Here is a 19,994-nt window from a genome sequence, read left to right as displayed (position 1 = left end):
AAGATCAAAGTATTAAACCAGAACTGCAGATTATTTTTTAATCTATTTGGGAAAATATTTATCACCACTATACAGTCCGTAACAGCTATTTTCTTTAAAAAGAAGAGTTAAAAAAAAATGTTCAATGCTCTGCTATGTGGTTATGGAATCCTTAAAATATGCTCCCAATGACAATTACTCCTTTTTACATGACTTTATTTTTAAAATACTAGAACCTATTAACATAGTAGCTATATTACAAACATAAAAAAATTACTTTTAGCAATATTAAATTTTGGATCCTTAGAGTCAATACTTCTACTACTTGGTTTAGTTAAACAAAAAGGAAGTGCGTGCTTTTTTGTCAATCACTAGTGATATAAAGAAGGCTACACAGTCCTGGTTTTGAGAAGGGTCAGTGTAGTGAGGGAGAAAAAAAAATAGATAATAACAATGTTGTGTGTGATACACATATATTGAATAGAGTGAAGTCAGACAAAGAAAAATGAGTAAAGAAACAGTGATTTGAGATGCCTTTGGTCTACTTAACTGGGCAATCTGATTTTTAAGTGTGACACTCAGGAGAGAGAAGGGTAGACCTATAGACTTGTGAGCCATTCAGTCAATATCTGGGAATAAAAATGGTGACCAAGATAGACAGGGCCCAGATCCTCCCAAGGCTTACAGTCTAGTAGGAACTACAAACCAGCAAATGTGCAATTCTATACAACCACTCAAGATGTGAGGGGGAAATCAAGGGAGACGGCTGCAAGAGCACACAGGAAGCACGGCTATCCCGGACTCGCAGGGATAGAGATGACTTCCCGGAAGAAGTCACATCTGAGGCAAAACCTGGAAGATGAGTAGGAATTATTTAATCACTGTTAGTAATTATTTGGAGGCAAGGGGAAGAGAACAGGGAAAGAAAAATGAGGGACAGAATGTGTTCCTGTAACTGAGAGAATCCAAAGAGAATTATAAGATAAGCAAAAGTTGCAGAATATAAAACTGTCATAACTTCCTTTCTCTTTAGACAGAGCTGATGTGATGACATTTTACATGTTGCTTAGTTATCTAATTTTCTCTGCAGCTTTCAATCCTGCCATAAGCTGCTAAACAGAGAGAAAGACAAAAAAGCTGAGCCTGCAAAAAATTCAGAAGAGTTTCAAGAGAAGTAATCCATCAAATATGGCAGAAAAAAGAAAAAAAGAGGTGGCTACAGGGAGAAGATAACCAAAATGTCACAGAAAAGCACAAATGCCTTGATGTATTATAGTACAGTAAGCTATGTTCATGCTGATTTGGGGTCAACAAAAACTACATGTGGTAAACTGTTCATGGACTCAAGCAAAGAGAACTTTTAAGAAAGATTTTAAGTCTGCAATGAAATACCAAGCAGGGGGTGTTAAGGTGGACATGGGTGGGAATCTCCAGTTATTTTGGTTTAGTGATGTTCTTCAATCTTTGATTCATGCCCCACCTTTTTTTTTTTTTAATTTTTTTATTGTGAAATATAACATACATACAGAAAAGTGATAACTTTCTGCAGTGGTAGAATTCTCACCTGCCGTGCCCCATCTTGATAAAGAAAAACCACATGCCCTTTCTGCAGCTTGTATTAGGAAAATAGATATTTCCCTGATTTTCCAAATACCAAAAATGCTTTGCAAAACTATACGTGCTTCCCTGATGTTCTGACATGCACTTCCTGCTTCTCTTTCCTCCAAAATGGAGAACAATCACTAACCTACTAGATTAGTTCTTTTCTTTCCTTTATCAAATGTTTTTCAAATTTTGAGCTTTATTTTATATATCTTTAAAACATATAAAAAGATCTTCAAGACTAAATAAGAAGAATGCAAATCTAAAGATGGCGCACAAGAGCCAGAAGAACAGTGCTCCAGCTGAGCTTCCTTCGCAGTAGTTTTCCTCTACAGTCACAGTAACATAGGCCCAGGTTTATTATCCTTCCCTGGGCCTTATTCTATATTTGATTATGATCTCATTGTAGCTTCTTCTTAAAAAAGCCATTTCAAATTCCTGATGGAATGAAGTGGCTGAAAACTTAAATGTTCTAATACTTCAATATAATGACTTTTTTACAAGTATACAACATCAGCATTTTGTCCTAACAGCGTAACTATAAACCAGAGCATTTTCACATTACCTTCTAGGAAGTCATTTTCATTAAATAGCAGTTTCTCTCCTAGTGGCCCATCCTCATCTTCCGATTCATCGTCTTCATCGGGATTATTAATGACGTCCAAGGCAGCTTCAATAACTTCTACCAATTCATCTCTCTTGTCTTTCTAACTGGTTTTCCTCAGGATGGCGAGTGAGACCCATTTCCAATTGGAATACCTTCATTAAGGTAAAACTTTCAAAGGGAATGACGCCGTACTCACTCGGAATTTTGGCTCCGATGCTAACTTCAGCTTTGTCAATTTGGGAATGAAGAAACTCTAAAAGGTCACTAGGTGCTTGCTCTTTGTTGCCTTGAAAGTCTATGCCATTACCCCCTACGTTCTTTCTCTCTTGCAATGATCTCATCTTTTCGTTCATTTCTTGTAATTCTTGTTTGAGTTGGGCAATTTGGCGTTTCAGACTGGTTGCCCGGGTTTGATAATGCTCTTCTTGCTCCTGTAGGAGGGCTTGATAATATTCTTTACCATAATTCTCCCCAATGACACCCGGAAGAGAAGCATTTCCATCAGTCTGGGGGGCGCATTCCAGAAGGTACATAAATAGTACCAAACTACAGAGCAAAGCGAGCCCCAACAGCAGCCAATGGGTCCGGGTCTGAAGAATCAAGCCTCTTCTAGGCATTCTTATTAATGTGCACTTGCCTACTGAGGGAAGTTCTTTGCTTTTTCATACCTTTAGCAAAAGGTTATCAAATATTAAAGACAAAATCAAGATCTCCATTCAAGGTACCAAAATCACTTCTGCTACACCTTAAAAAATTTCTTTTTTCAGCAGTCATGACTACTTGCAGAAATAAGAAATTATGCATATTTCTTATATTTAGGATATCCAGAAGAAAGCAATCTGATCTACAGAGTCAGACAAAATCCATTATATGGGTGGTGACTTTTCTGAAAGAAACAGATAAGAATCAATCAGAATTTTGTTGTCAGATTCAGTACACTTAGCTATGTGACTGCTATATAACTTAAACAGTCAGTAAATACTGAAAGTACTAAGAAAATATCTTACAAAACACTAAAATTTATGTGAAATACTTTTAACCAGCATATCTACACATCTATAACATCCCAAAGCAAAGAAACATCAAAATTATTGCTCAGCATACTTCGTGTTCCACAGATTCTACTGCTCTCCATCTGAAAATTATATCACTTATAACTCTATATTAACATATTTTAATTATACATACTTTAACATACTTTAATTACTTGCAACTGCAGCATTTGAACACTTAATAATTGAGTTTCTATAAACTGCTTTTGTTCTATTAATAATGGCATGCTGGAGAGACATTTTCTTCCAATTTATTCAAGTTAAGTGTTCTACTTCATTAAGTTCTATGGTTCAACTCCAACAACTGAAGAGGCCCTAAAGTTAAGTGGAGGTAAAAAAAACATTTGAAAAGGTCATGGACATCTGGAAAACACATTACGAAACATTTTTATATCCAAAGCTGTCCATTAGATTACTTGAACATTAGATCACATAATTCCTTCCACTGTATTACAAAGCAACAGATTTCCTGAAGTCTGGAAAAAGAGAAAACATGAACATTTTATTCATGCTTATATGCAGAGGAAAAAAATTCAAAAATGGTTTATAAATTTATGAAATTCCTTGCTATCTTTCATGCCAGTTATGAAACTCTTAAGTGTCTCTTTCTAAATTAAGGATTCTTAACTCTAGAAATAGAGAAGGTTAAACTTGGGAGAAAGGAATCCTGGGAGGACTCTGATGGAGAGGGAACTCCATTCTAACAAGGATTTGTCAAGAAAGATGTGTAGTACCACAGCAGGCTTTTCACAGAGATGGTTTCTGTCAGTACAGCAGAACCTATGGAAAACGATTATTGGAGAACTAGACACTTTCCCTGTGATTAGGAAAGCCCAGATACCTTCTGTGGAAAATGCTCCAAGGTGTCATTTTTTTTATGGTATAAGTCTGTATGAAATGTCTGATGGATCCAAACTTCAAATGGCTAGGAGGACACAAACAAGGGACTTCACTAGTAAAGCCTTAGCCATTTATTATTTTAGTAAACCAAATGAGACCCAAGAGTCCTGAAAATTTTAATTTAACACAATCAGATTGTATCTGTCTGATTGTAAATCTTGTTTAACTCTCAAGTGATGTAGGAAAAATTAGGCACAAATTTCAGTTCCAAGAAATACTATCTAATTAAAAATAAGGATGCAAAGCTCATATCAGTTCCAGGATCTTATCATGCCTCAAAACTATGACCCTTAGCATAAGAAACCACTTGAATTGTACTATTTAAAATATAAAACTTAGAGGTATCTCTTTTAATTATTTATAAAGTTATTACTAGCCCATTTATTATGGGAAAAGAAGGGCTAAAAACTGAAAAAAATGGAGATGGAATCTTGTATAAATTATTAATAAAGATATACATAACCATATTACACCTAAATTGTTTTGAGGTGAAACTTGATAACAGAACTAACAGTATGACTATAAAATACTACTACATTTTATTAACATGGTCAGTTTTTTCTTTATATAGGCATATGCATTTTAAACTGTGAGATATGACCCAATAATAAATCACTAACAACATTTTATTTTTTAATGAAATAGAAAATATCACTGTGTATGACTTAGAGTTAAGTTTTGTGTTGCAATCTTACGTGTATATGTATGAGATCTCCCACATAAAATGTATTTCTGTATGGTTGCAGTCCAAAAATCTTGAAGAACACTGGTTTACAAAGCACTTTTTCACATATCCCATGCCATCCTTTCAGAATAGAGCTGACACTGTCTTCATTTTGTAGAAAGGGAAACCAGGCTCAGAAATGAAAAGACTTAAATAAGGTTACATAATTAAGTTGTAGCATTAAAGCTAAGGTCTTCTATCTCTCTCCTCTCTTTAGCAAAATATAGGTTTTGAGATATGTTACATGCTACCTAATATTATAGTTACATATTTTTATATGAAGGGAAAGTAAGGTTGCTGTAATTAGAATATAAATGTTAGTTATATAGCTCTGTGGTTGTTAAAAAAATAGAAAATCTTACTTGCCTTATTACTGAAGACAACTCTTTGACCACATCCTAGAAGACTAGATTAATGACAGTTCTGAATATGTTATGAAACTTAGAGGAGACATCCATTTTTCTGCTGTTACACACCACGAATGCCATCATTCCATGTAACGGTTTGTATTCACAAATAAGGCTTACTCACAGTCCAGAGTTAATCCTAACAAACTAAGTACAAATAGCAGATACTGAGTGTTTTGAGGAGAGAAATAGATACAATGGAGATGGAAAAATGAGATGTTAATGAATACATAATACAAAATTAAAGATTTCTGAGTTGGAAAAAAATCTTAGAAGCCAATGAATTCCTAAATTGCTAAAACAGGCTACAGAGACTTCCACTTACAGCCAAGGTGGTGTAAAACAGGGACTAGGATTTACACTACTGTCTAAAACCACCAAAAACCAAACAAACACAAAAATAAAAACCCCAAAGCATATGAAACAATGGTTTTCAAGACTGCACATTAGGTAACAAGGACAGTGATCCCTGAAGAGACAAGAAACAAAGACTGCCCAGCTTACTGCCTTGGTTTCCAGATCATAGCACAGGAAGGGGAGCCAAGGCAGGGCCCAGGAGATCCCTCAGCTGATACGAGGAGCTGACAGTCCAAGGAGACCCAGGCAGCTAGGGTGCAAAGGACAGAGTCCCAGAGGGGAGAGAGCTGCCTAGAAGAAACTCCCGAGTCTGAAGAGGGCACCTTTTGGATATTGAGCAGAGTACAGATCAGTGCATGCATGTGAGAAAACTAAGTGAAGCTAAGGAAAGAACCACCCTCAAAATAAGAGGATACAGAACCCAGAATTCCCACAGGCCCAGGAATAGTGCATGCTTCCATCTGACTGGAAAATCTCAAACTTCACGGGGCACTGAATAGAGTACTCAGAAGGGTCTTGCCTCAGTAGTGGGAAATAATTAGCTCTAGACTAAACATGGCTCTGGCCCCACCTAGCAAATACTAAAAGCAAGACTTGAAAGGATCAAATCGTTCCCAAGTACTGAACTGTGTTGCAACAAAAAACCTCAAGAATATTTATAGGAATATAAAAATATTCAGTAACCCAACAAGCTAAAATTCACAATATTTGACATTCAACACCAGGCCATGCAAGGGAAGAACAGAAAAATATGACCTATGATGAGGACAAAACTCTATCAATTGAAACTACTGACCTGGAACTGATGCAGATATTAGAATTCATAGAAAGGGACGTTTAAAACAGATATTTTAACTGTAATATGTTAAAAAATTTAAGTAGATAGATAATAGATCAGCAGAACAGCACCGAGAGTCCAGAATAGACCCACACATCTAAGGGCAACTGATTTTTGACAAGAGTGCTAAGGACATATAGTGAGGAAAGAACAGTTTCCAAAATGTTGGTACATAGGCACAATGGAATATTATTTGGCTATTTCCAACATAAATGGTGTTGAGAAAACTGGATTTCCACCATGCAGAAGAATGAAGTGAGACCTGTATCTCACACCATATACAAAAGTCAACTCAAAATGGATCAAGGACCTGAATATAAGAGCTAAAACTAGAAAACTCTTAGGAGATAACATAGGGGCAAATCTTCATGACCCAGGATTTGGCAAAAGCACAAGCAACAAAAGAAACAATGGATAAACTTGATTTCATCAAAATTAAAAACTTTTGTGCACAGACGGAAATTATCAAGACTGCAAAAAGACAGCCTACAGAATGGGAGAAAATAGTTTTCAAACCATATACTGGAATAAATAAAGAACTCCTATAATTTAACAACAAAAAGACAAATAACACAATTAAAAAAAGGGCGAAGGTCTTGAATAGACTCTTCTCCAAAGAAGATACACAGTGATCAATAGACACATGAAAACTATACAACATCATTAGCCATTAGGGAAATGTAAATCAAGATCACAATGAGATAATCACGTCACACCCACAAGGATAGCTATTATTAAACAAACAGAAACAAAATGTTGGAGAAGATGTGGAGAAATTGGAACTCAAGTGCATTGTTGGTGGGAATGTAAAATGGTCCAGCCACAGTGGAAAGCAATACTGCAGCCCTCAAAAAGTTAAATATAGAATTACCATTTGACCCAGCAATCCCACTTCTAGGTATATACCCAAAGATAGTGAAAACATGGTCGCAAACAGATACGTGCACACTAATGTTTCTAGCAGCATTAGTCACGATAGCCAAAATCTGGAAACAACCCAAATGTCCATCAACAAATGAATGGATAAACAAAATATGGTACATAGACACAATGGAATATTATTTGGCTGTAAGAAAGAATGAAATTGTGAGACATGCTACAACATGGAAGAACCGTGAAAACATTACGCTCAGTGAAACAAGCAAGACACATAGGACAAAAATTGTATGACATCATGTAGCAAATTTGCCGAGTTAGAAAGCAGATTAGAGGTTATGGGGGAGAGGCCTAAGGGAGAGGAGGGGGAAGGGGAAGTGTTTGTAAACAAAAATTAAGTAGAGACACATAAGGTATAAATGGAGAGAAACTGAACTTCAGCAGATGAAAATTTCAATGTCTGAGATGAAAAATACAGTGGATGGGATTAGCAGATTAGATATTTCAGAAGAAAATAGTAGTGGATTATGGACGTAGCAATAGAAGCTATGCAAAATACAGAAGGAAAAGAGGATGAAAAAACATGAAAAGGCATCTGCAAGCTGTTACAACTTCAAGTAGCCTAATATACATGTAGCTGGAGTCCACAAAGAAGGTGGAAGACAGAATAAATTTTTAAAGAAGTAAGGCTAAACATTTTCCAAACTCACAGATCCAAGAAGCTCAACAAATCCCAAACACAAGAATCATAAAGAAAATGACTCCAAGATACACCATAATCAAATTGCTCAAACCCAGTGATAAAGAGAAAATCTTAAAAGGGGCCAGAGGAAAAAACACATCTCAGATACAAAGAACAAAATGACAGCAGATTACTCTTTGGAAACAATGCAAGTGAAAGACAGTGGAGCAACATTTTTAAAGAACTGAAAGAAAAGATAACAACTAGAGTTCTATACCCATTAAAAGTATCTTTCCAAAAAAGGGGCAAATATTTTTTTAGACACACAAGAACTAAAAGAAGTCATCATCATCAGACCTGCAATACATGTCCTTTAGGCAGAAGGAAAATGATACCAGAGAGAAATACGGATCCTACACAAAGCAATTAAAAGCATCAAAAATATTAACTACCTGGATAAATTATGGGATAGTTTTTATTATTTAAACCCCTTTAAAAGATAACAGAATTGGACAAATTCCTACAAAGATACAAACTACTGACACTGACTCCAAAAGAAATATTTACTATACTAATAAATGAGTTCAGCAAGGTTTCAGAATACAAGATCTATCCATGAAAATTAATTGTATTTCTATACACTAGCAATAACAATCTGAAAATGAAATTAAGAAAAACAAAACAATTCTGTTTAAAATAGCCCTCAAAAAGAATAAAATACTTAGGAAAAATTTTAACAAAAGAGGTACAAAACCTGTATTCTGAAGGCTACAAAACATTCTTGAAAGAACTTAAAGAAGATCTAAAACAAATGGAAAGCCACCCATGTTCATGAATTGGAAGACTTAATATTGTTAAGATGACAATATTTCCAAATTGATCTAAAGATTCAAGGCAATCCTCTTCAAAGTCCCGGTTGACTTCTTTGGAGAAATTGACTGAACCTAAAATTCATATAGAACTTTCAGGGACCCAAATAGCCAAAACAATCTTGAAAAAGAACAAAGTCAAAGGGACTTACACTTAACAATTTCAAAACTTACTACAAAGCAACAGTAATCAAGAACAATGTGGTAGTGGTATAAGTATAGACATACAGATCAATGGAAATCAGAGTCCAGAAGCAAACCTTCTTACAGTCTATTGATTTTTTAGCAAGGGTGCCAGGCATTCAGTAGAGGAAAGAATAGTCTTTTCAATAAACAGTGCTGGGAAAACTGGATACCCAGAGGCAAAAGAAATGAAGTTGGGAGCTCCACTCATACCATATTCAAAAATAACTCAAAATGGATCAAAGACCTAAATGTAAGAGCTAAAACTATAAAACTCTTAGAAGAAAAAGTAGGGATAAATCTTCATTACCTTGGATTCAGCAACTGCTTCTTAGACATGACACCAAAAGCACAAGCAACCAAAGACAAAACTGATAAATTGAGACTTCATCAAAATTAAAAACTTTTGTGCTGCAAGGACACCATCAAAAAAAGTGAAAAAATTCAAGGAATGATAGTAAATATTTGAAACTCATATATCTGACAAAGGATTTGTGTTTAGACTACATACAGAACTCTTACATATTTGTAAAAAGACTCAAGGGGCAAAAGATCAAAAAGACATTTCTCCAATGAAGATAAACAAATGGCCTATAATGGCCTATAAACATATGAACATATGTTTATGTTCATCATTAGCCATCAGGCAAACCAAATCAAAATCACAATGAAATACCACTTCATATCTAGTAGGATATAATTCAAAATGGATCATGGATCTAAATGGAAAATCTAAAACAAACACAAAAAAATTCTAGAAGAAAACACAGGAGAAAGTTTTTGTGACCCTGAGTTTGATAAGGATTTCTTAGCTATGACACTAACACAATCCATAAAAGAAGAAACTGATAAACTGGACTTCATCAAAATTGGTAACTTGTGTTCTTTTTAAATATACTGGTAGGAGAGTGAAAAGACGAATCATGGACTTGGAGAAAATATGTGCAAAACATACATCTGATACAGGATTTGTCCCCAGAATATCAAAATAACTATCAAAACACAATAAGAGTATGTTGTTTAACCTCCATATATTTGTGAATTTCCAGTTTTCTGCCTGTTATTGATTTCCAGTTTCATTCTGTCATGGTCAGAGAAAGTGCTTTGTATAATTTCAAGCTTTTAAAATTTACCGAGACTTGTTTTGTGGTCCCAACATGTGGTCTATCCTGGAGAATGATCCATGGGCACTTGAGAAGAATGTATACCCTGTTGTTTTGGGTGTAATGTTCTGTAAATGTCTGTTAGGCCTAGTTCACTTATCATATTATTCAAGTTCTTTGTTTTCTTATTGATCCTATGTCTAGATGTTCTATCTATTGATGAGAGTGGTATATTAACATCTCCAACTATTATTGTAGAGACATCTATTCTCCCTTCAGTTTTGTCAGTGTTTGCCTCATGTATTTTGGGACACTGTGGTTTGTTGCATATATATTTATGATTGTTATTTCTTCTTGGTAGATTACCTATTTTATCAATATATAATGTCCTTCCTTATCTCTTATAACATTTTTGTATGTAAAGTTTATTTTGTCTGACATTAGTATAGCTACCCTGTCTCTTTTTTTTGTTACTGCTTGTTTGGAATATCTTTTCTCAGCCTTTGATTTTCAACCTATTTGTATCCTTGGGTCTAAGGTGAGTCTCTTATAGACAGAATACAGATGTAGCATAGCTTTTTTTTTTTTTTTTTAATCCACTCTGCCAATCTGTGCCTTCTGATTGGAGAGTTTTAGCCCATTAACATTCAATATAATTACTGTAAAGGCAGTATTTACTTCAACCATTTTTTCTTCTGGCTTTTCTACGTCATCTCTTATTTCATCTCTCTTTTTATCGTTTCAATTACCCTGACTGATCATCTTTGTTTCTATATTGTCTTCCAAGCCTCTGTCTCCTGTCTTTACTTTCAGCCTATAGAAGCTCCTTTAGCATTTCTTGTAGGGCAGGTGGTCTCCTGATGATGAACTCTCTCAGTTTCTGTTTCTCTGTGAATAATTTTAAACTCTCTTCATTTTTGAAAGAGTTCTGCCAGAGAAAGAATTCTTGGCTGGGAGTTTTCCTCTTTCAGTACCTTAAAGATATCCTACCACTGCCTTCTTTTCTCCGTGGTTTCTGATAAGAAATAAATACTTAATCTTAATGCTGTTCCCTTGTATGTGAAAATCACTTTTTCTTGCTGCTTTCAGGATTCTCTCTCTATTTTTGGCATTTGACATTCTGATTAGTACGTGTCTCAGAGCTGGTCTATTAGGATTTATTCTGTTTGGAGTACATGGTGCTTCTTGGACATGTATATTCATTTTTTCCTCAAATATTCCTTCTGCCCCTTTTCCCTTCTCCTCTTCTTCTGGAACAGCCGCTGCACATATGTTTGTGTGCTTTGTGCTGTCATTCAATTCCCTGAGACCCTGGTCAATTTTTTTTCTATTCTTTCTCTATCTCTTCTTCTATCTATAAGATTTCAAATGTCCTATCTTTTGGGTGTTCACTGATTCTTTCTTCTGCCTATTAAAATCTGCTATTGTATAGCTCTAGTGTGTTTTTAATCTCTTCTATTGTATGTTTCCATTTGCATAAGTTATGTTTCTTTTCATACTTTCAAATAGTTCTTTAGCTCACCCAGTGGTCTTCTTATTTTCCTCTTTATCTCTTTATAGCCATATTTTCCTTCATCTCTTTGAATTGATTTAGGAGATTTCTTTGAACATCTTTGATTAGCTGTTCCAAATTGTGTCTCCTCCGACTTTTTAATTTGTTCTTTTGACTGGGCCATATCTTCCTGTTTCTTAGTGTGGCTTGTAATTTTTGCTGATGTCTAGGCATTTGATTTTCTTGATGAGTTTTACTCTGAAGGTCAATTTCTCTTTTGTCTAGGATTTTGTTGTTGATTGGCTTTGTGTTAAGGCTCAATGTTTGACACTTGTTCAACTTATTCTAGACCCTGGAATTGCTTGTATTTAACTGATCAATTTAATTCAGCTCTTCTATATCTGATTCTTGTCCTGGGTAGGTGGTCAATTTTTAAGATTGCTGTTTGTGTGACTGTTACAACCCCAGGAGAAGGCTTCCTCTCCTCTGTTCCTTCTCTGGGAATCTTGAACTGTTCTGTTTGTTTTGCCTCTATAGTTTTAGGTCTGTCTGTTTGTTTTCAAACTCTAATTTAGTTGTCTTTAGCCACTTTGCCTGGAGGACAAATTCTGGGACAAGGGTCATGCTGGAGAGAATTTTCTCAAGTCAATATTTCCCAGCCAAAACAGGCCAGGGACACACGAAGGGGGCACAGACCAGTTCCAAAGGGCCTTGGGGAGAAAGACTGGGAAAGATGCCAAAAAAGCGTTTTTGTCGGCTCCTGAAGCTGCACTTTCCAGGCCTGCCCAGGAGGTTGGTGCTCTTTGCCAACCTTTTGGTAGGCTCCCTGAGACTGTACTTTCTTTGCCTGCCCATCAGATGGCTCTCTTCAGCAAACTGTTCCCCACAGCCCATGGATGTACGGTCTTTAAACCTCCGCCATCTGGACCCCTGTCAGGGATGGGGTTGAAAACAATGGCTGGTGTGGTTCCTGTCCAGGCTGGGGCTAGAACAGTAGTTCAGAGCCTATTGAATTTAAGCCCAGCAATCTAAATTTGCTGATCAAAAGCCATGATCAGTTCTCAGCCATGCCCCTCCCCCTGCTCTTGGGGAGGAGGGCTTCTACATATCCCTCTCCATCCACAGCCACCACGAGGGACTAGACCCAAAGAAGCTCACCCTGAGGGTGGGGGATCGGTGCCAGCCCCTGGCACAGAGCAAGTAACTCACAGATTTTTACTGCATTTTTCAGTCTCTTCTTCCTGTGCTTCCCTACTGCCCTGGCCCTCTGGAGCCCCAGAACAGTTTGTTTCACACAGTTTCTACTTGTCCACTTGCTGTTTTTGGAGGAGGAGCAAGTTCTGTAGGTCCCTCCTCTGCCCTCTCTCCTGGAAGGTGTGCCTATGTTAACTTCTTAATTTTAGCTTCTCTACCTGAAGTAATCCTAAATAAGTAATCCATTATTAAAATCTTATTTTTCTAGTATTGTTATATATTTTGTTTTTTATAATAGGAATCCAAGTTATTTCCTCAAATTATAGCCAACTCTTACCATTGTTAAGCAGTCCATGTTCTTCTCACTAATTTGAAATGCTACTTTTCTCATAAGCAAAATTCTTTTTCATAAGGTCCTGTTTCTGGCCTCTCTAAATCCTGGAAAAGCAAACATTTTAGGTAAAGGGGTCAGACAAAAAATATCATAACTACTCCAACTCCGCCTTTGTAACACAAAAGCAGCCACAGACAATACATAAATGAATGAGCTTGGTTGTGTGCCAATTGGCCACTGAAATTTGAATCTGATATCATTTTCATGTGGCAACGAAATATTATTCTTCTTTTGATTTTTTTTAACAACCATTTAAAAAATTTAGAAAATATCCCTTAGGTCACAGGCCGTACCAAAACAGGTGGCCAGTCAGATTTGGCAACCACTGCTCTAACACTTAAATGTTTTTACACTTCTAAAAGTTTTGCAAAATAAACACATGATAAGATGGTCAAACATAATATAAGGACAGCATACAGTGAAAAAATCTCCCTCCTACGCCAGAGGCCCAGATCCCCCATCCAGTTCTTGTATAACCTTCCAAATCTATTGCCATTATTAAACATCTTGGCATGAACGGCCTCATATGTATATGACCTTACACATGTATATTTTATCTTTAGGATAAATCCCTAGAAGTGGAACTGTTGGGTCAAACTTCCTTAAATTATTCATTTTAACATGTAATTGATCAGTAACCTATAGCCTACTTCCTTGTTCAGGATAAGCCTTTCAGCATGCCTTATTCCTTCCACCTTCCCATCAACTTTAAAATCACATTAAATCTTTTTCTGTATTATTATAGATTTTAAAATTATACCTACTACTGGTTTATGAATCCTTCCTTAACAATGCATTAAATTTCTCAGCTATAGCTATCAACAATTTAGAGTTGAGAACTAAGTTTTACTGTTTTCTTTGATCACCATCACCACTGTGTCCTGATTTCTACATCTATTTTTCTTGAATTAATTTTAAAATTTTGACATAGTGCATCCTAGGGTATGGGGAAAAATGCCTTTATTTTGTTCCTTAGTGAATGAGTTTGGGTTAGGGATAAGATTCTGAGTTCAAAATAGGTTCCCCTCATTTGGGAACTACCAATATAGAAGGTTGAGGGCCCTCGATCTTGGGGCTTGCCTTTATGAAACTTGTTACTGCAAAGGAGAGGCTAAGCCTACTTATAATTGTGCCTAAGAGTCACCCCCAGAGAACCTTTTTTGTTGCCTCTGTAAATCATTCAGCAGGTAAACTTGCTGCCCTCCTCCTACGTGGGACCTGACCCCATGGGGTGTAAATCTCCCTAGCAACACTGGACATGTCGCGCAGGGATGACGTGGACCTGGCATCGTGGGATTGAGAAAGTCTTCTGGACCAAAAAAAGGGGGAAGAGAAAAAACAAAATAAAGTTTCAGTGGCTGAGAGATTTCAAATGGAATTGAGAGGGTCATTCTGGAGATTATTCTTATGCATTTTATAGATATCCCTTTTTAGTTTTTCGTGTATTGTAATAGCTAGAAGGAAATACCTGAAATTGCTACATTGCAATCCAGTAACCTTGATTCTTGAAGACAATCGTATAACTATATAGCTTATATGGTGACAGTGTGATTGTGAAAACCTTTTCACTCCTCTCCTTTTATACTACCCAGTGTTTGGACAGATGAGTAGAAAAAGGGAGACAAAAAGTAAAATGAATAATGGAGGGAGGAGAAGCCATTATGAGATATTTTGGGTTTTCTTTTTTATTTTTATTCTTATTCTTATTTTTATTTTGGGAGTAATGAAAGTGTTCAAAAATTGATCACAGTGATGAATGCACAACTATATGATGACACTGTGAACTGACTGTACACTTGGGGATGACTGTATGGTATGTGACTATATCTCAATAAAACTTGCATTAAAAATAACTTCCTGCAAAACTTTTAACACTGCTCCACTGTCACCTAATATTCCATGTTCTGCACTGGAAGTCCTGATTTCCAGTCTTTATAGGTAACCATGTATTTGTCGCTGGAAGCTTTTGTGATTGTATATTTATCCACAAAGTACATAAATTTCATCAGAATGTACCCAGGTATGTCTTCTTCAAAATTCTTGTAAGACTCTTTTCTACTCTATTCATAAACTCATGTAATTTTGCTCAGTGCAATTTTCCTTGTTTCTTCCCTCTCCCTTTCCTCCTAATATAGCATGTTAATGGTTTCCATCTTACTGTGAGGTTGGAATGGGAAATCTGCATCTACTTTGAGTCAGGGGAAGGGCAGGGAGTACAGAGAGGAATGCGAAGATGGGGAACAAGAACCGTGAGCACAGCGAAATCCTTCAATCTGTGCCACGTCTTTGCACCACTGTCTTTAAAGTCTTGCTTCCTGATCATCCTCACTGCACAGATGAAGAAACAGAGGCCAGTGGGGAGGGCCGCCTATATTTGCCACTACTTTTTTTCCTAACTGATGTATCTTTCCGTCTGGCTCAGGCTTCGGAAGACTGTCCTGGATGCTCCTACCCTCACCATCTCTGTTATCTCCGTGGTCACTGCTGCTCTTCCAATTTCTGGAACTCCTTGGAGATGTACATTGGCTCTCCAGGATCTATTTTTCACATCATGGTATTCGTTCCTAAATTCTCTTTATGCTTTCATGCTGTGTTCTAGGAGAATCCCCTGGGCTTTTCCTTTCAGATTACTTACTTGGTCTTTAGTCATGTACATTCTGCTATCCAGTCCTTTGATGCAGTTTTAATTTTTAATTCACAGTTTAATAGTCAAGAACTGATTTTTTTTTCCCATGGCATCCTGTATCTGTTTCACAGGCATAAAACCCTCCCAAATCTGAGGATACAAATACTTATTTTAAAGTGTTCTTGTTTTTATATTAACCATTGTCTCAGGGGTCTAGTTTCATATTTTTGAGTCTGAGGCTTCTCTTTCACATGCTCTTAATTTCCTACAATTGTTTAGTGATTTCTGTTTGTCTCTTCCCATTATAAATGTACAAGAATCTCAGACTACGTGAAATTACTGCACTCCTGCAGTAAATACACATTTCTGACTAACTATATAATTCAATTTTCTATTTCTTGTGCCATGACAATAATAATGTAAGTTCTTTCAATTGCAATCCCATGGTATTCTTCAAATCCATTTTTTGGTCACTTCCTTTTGGTCTCCTCTAAGAATCACCAACTTGAGTAAGGCAGTTCTTAGCCAAGCATTATATAGCTTCAGGGTAGATCAGCACCAGCACTTTCATTTTAGATAGACAGTGAGACAAGTAATGACAGTCTGGTAGAAGACTGTCAAGGATGTGCCCAAGAGGGAAATAATCATTCAGTAATAAATCACTTAAGTCCTCGAACTCATAAAGGTATATTTACCAACCTTAACATTATATCCCTTAAGCACCACATTTTGTTAATTTAAAAAAAGGAAGACTCCATGCTGGTTAAAATATAATTTGTGGTCTACCTTATGACCCAACAATTCTACAACAGTCAAAAATGCATATAGTTGTTCACCAAGAAGTTCATCGTAATGTTCATGGTATTCTCAAGACCCCAAATTCATATTATCAAAAACTGGAAGCCCAAATGTCCATCAGCAGAGTGAACTACTGATACATGAAGCATCATGAATGAATCTCACCAGCAATATGCTGAACATACAGTATAAGCCCATTAATATGAAGTTCAAAAAAGGCAGAACTAATAGATGACAGAAGTCAGAATACCGACTGGGGGGGCATAAATGACTGGGAGAGAGTGGGATGATGGAAATGTGCTGGAGGTACAATACCATATAGGTGGTGGCTACAAAAGCTAATGAATACATAAAATTCATCGAGCTGTACACTTAGGATTTACACACTTGATGACTCCACTATAGGTATTTTGTACCTCAACAAAAAAGTTCAAGAACGAAAAAATACGTAATTTCTAAACTGTCTGGAACTAAAACTGTGCTTATTCATTGTCAAAATTCCGTGAGCCATAAATTTGGAAACCCAACATCTTTTATCCGACAATTTTAAACAAACGGTACCAGAATCATGGTACAAATTGGACAGGCACATTCTCGGTCATTAAACACCTAGTTTCTCACTTGCAAGCTCTAAAGCACTATTTTTGACACGACCTGAAAAGCCAACATCATTCCACCAGAAATGAAGACCCAGACTCTGAGAGCACTAAAAATGAGATGCAACGCCAAGACGTCGCCTGTAAATGGAAGGAGCAGGCTAGAAAAGGCCTCCACGGCTCCCCAGTCAAGGGCTCCAGCTGCAGAATCAAACCTCATTCTGCAAGGACATCACCGCAAATCCAAGGCTCCCTCCTCGCTCGCCTCGCCAAATTATCCCCCAGCAACCTGCTCAGGAACAGCGTATAATTTTCAAGATGAATTCCCTGGAAGTGCCCGGGCCCCCCCGATTCCCAGCAAGGCGCCCCAGGTGCTGTCAGAAGTAGAGGATGCGATCAGAAGAGACCATTTTAACGCAACAGACAGGGGACAGCTGACTAAAAAGTTCATCCACTGAGAAGAGCAGAGACGGTGGTGGGCTGATCTTAAAGAAATTAAAACACGGTGATAAAAATAAAACACTAACACACAAACCAGCGGTCTGCTGGCAGCGCGGTCTGCAGAGGAAAACCCAAGCCGCTTTCGCTGAAACCCGAGCAGACCCGGAGGGCTCGTCCGCGAGGCGACCGACGGGGACAGGGACCGGGGGCCCCGGGCGCGAGGCGGGCGGCCGCGTACTCACCGCGCTTGGGGCTCTGGCACCCGGCGGCCGCCGCGCCCGCCTCTCCCGCGGCCGCGGACACTGCCGGCGAGGCCCCGCGCTGGAGCCGCCTCAGCCGCCGGAACCGCTAAGCTCTCGGGCGCGCCGCCGGCCGACTACAGCCACTTCCGGAGCGCGCGAGGAAATGAGGCCGCTGCGGGGGCGCGCGCCCGCCCCGCCCCACCGACGCCCCGCCTACTTCTCCAGGCCCCGCCCACCTCGCCCGGCCCCGCCCCGCGCCGCCGCCTGGGCCTGGCTTGGAAAGCTCAGTAACTGGCACCTGGTGTGCATTATTAGTCCGTCATCTGTTGAAAAACATGTGCGTGTGCGTTATGCCTGGTTGTCACCCCGAAAACGAGGTGTGGGGGCTGGCCGGTGAGCCGCCGAGGAGGCCTGCTGGAGTGGAGTCCACGGGCCGGGCGGCGGTGGGCGGGGGTGGAGCGACCCCGGGAGACGGCCCGCTGCTGCTGCTGCTGCTGGTGCGTGGTGTGAGCACCGTGCTGTGCGGGAAAGCGACTCTTCCCAGGTCGGCCACCGCAGGGCCCCGAGCTCAGGACTGATGGCCCCGGAGGCTCCCCCCACCCAGGGACTCCCGGGCATGCTGGGCTGAGCGGCGAGGCCCGGGGAGGGACCCCGGCCCTGGCAGCGAGGTCTGGGCGAGGTTCTGCACTTCTTTCCTCTGTTCAGTGAGGGAGCGTGCAGGCAGACGTCCTGGAGAATCGCTTGGAGGTTGTCCTTGTATGATATTAGTGAGTGGGGGCAAAAAACGACCAATAAAAACACCACATCTCCACCCCACCCTCCATGGAACTGCTTATTCCGAGGCAAGGGGCTCTGAGCCGGGCCCTACCCTCCGAGGTCCCCGTGCCATAGAAGGAGGGGCCGCCCCGGCAGCGCGGGCCCTGCCTGGGTGTGGGCAGAGCAGGTGGGACTAAGAGCCGGCTCTGGAGCCCGGCCGCAGCAGGGCCCTGTCTCCTTCCTGTCACCTTGGCAGTCTCTCTGGACTCAGCCTCTCTAAGCCCCAGTCTTGTCAGTTGTGCTTTGGGGATAGTAAGGATGCCCTGTGCTTCCTAAGGTCCCTGGGAGGTTTAGATGCAACTTCGTATTTGAAGCGCTGGGCCTGGCAGGCGGCAAGCAGCCAGGAGCTTGTCAGCATTAATCCTCTTGCTGGAACCCCGGCTGGCGACTGGGGGTGGGGAGTGGTCCCTCCTGCAGAAGTGGCCTTTCAAGGGAGAGCTTGCACTGCTCACAGCTGCTTTCATTGGCTGACAGTTCTTGTTTTCAACCCACTTGTTCTCCTGGGATCAGTTCTGTGGACCCTGTGGGCTGAAAGGTTCCAGGCAGCCAATTTCTGAGCCAGGCTTGCTGAATTTTCCAGAGTCTCTGCCCGACCACAAGGTTTCACTTCCCGCTAGCATACTTTGTGAACACATGTAAACATTTATAGTACCGCCACCCCTCCCCCAACCTGACTCAAGTGTGAATTCGTCTAGTGATGGATACCATGGGTCCATGAGCTCCTGAAGATAACCATGTCTTTTCGACCCCCCAGTGCTTTGCATATAGTAAGTATTCAATAAACAAGTTAAACTGATTACAACTAAAATGTGCAAGGAACCATCCTTTGCCCAAAATCTCTGTCACATGACCAGCCTCTTGAGCAGAGGGCATGGCTCAAATTCACCGCATCTCTTCAATTTTCCATGTGGTTGGCTGGTTTCTGTTCTGCTAGAGAAATCAGTCTTGTGTGAGTCTGGCTAGTGTAAATCACTTTTCTTGGGCCTGGTCCTGCATGGATTTTGTTTATCCTGCAAGTGTGAATGAAAAGGTGAATTATTCTCTCTTGGTAGAGTTAGAGAGTTTGAGAAACCCTGGCAAATGGTTCAGAGCACAGGAAAGGCCGATGCGAGAGAATAAAACAAAACTCCTTTAAAATACTTAAGGTGTTTACCACGAGTAAATGTAAATGGCAGTTCACCAAACTGTCACGGAATTTTGTTACCAGGTTGGCAGC

At 39.2% G+C, this 19,994-nt stretch overlaps 2 protein-coding genes across 2 annotated transcripts in view; both read right to left on the bottom strand.

The window, feature by feature from the left end:
* The window catches only part of CSGALNACT2 (chondroitin sulfate N-acetylgalactosaminyltransferase 2), a 57,928-nt gene extending 39,823 nt beyond the window's left edge, over nt 1-18,105 (bottom strand). The window contains 3 exon segments of the mRNA XM_037804653.1: nt 2,147-2,289; nt 2,291-3,074; nt 17,963-18,105. Of these exon segments, the coding sequence (XP_037660581.1) occupies nt 2,147-2,289; nt 2,291-2,805 (658 nt within the window). The 5' untranslated portion in view covers nt 2,806-3,074; nt 17,963-18,105.
* A 963-nt stretch (nt 18,106-19,068) lies between these two features.
* Nucleotides 19,069-19,994, bottom strand: part of BMS1 (BMS1 ribosome biogenesis factor) — a 64,549-nt gene continuing 63,623 nt past the window's right edge. The window contains exon 20 of the mRNA XM_037803929.1: nt 19,069-19,189. Within this exon, the coding sequence (XP_037659857.1) occupies nt 19,069-19,189 (121 nt within the window). The remainder of the gene's footprint in view (nt 19,190-19,994) is intronic.

This window comes from Choloepus didactylus, chromosome 15, assembly GCF_015220235.1.
Source record: "Choloepus didactylus isolate mChoDid1 chromosome 15, mChoDid1.pri, whole genome shotgun sequence".
NCBI lineage: Eukaryota > Metazoa > Chordata > Mammalia > Pilosa > Megalonychidae > Choloepus > Choloepus didactylus.
This window is presented reverse-complemented; position numbering and strand designations above follow the sequence as displayed.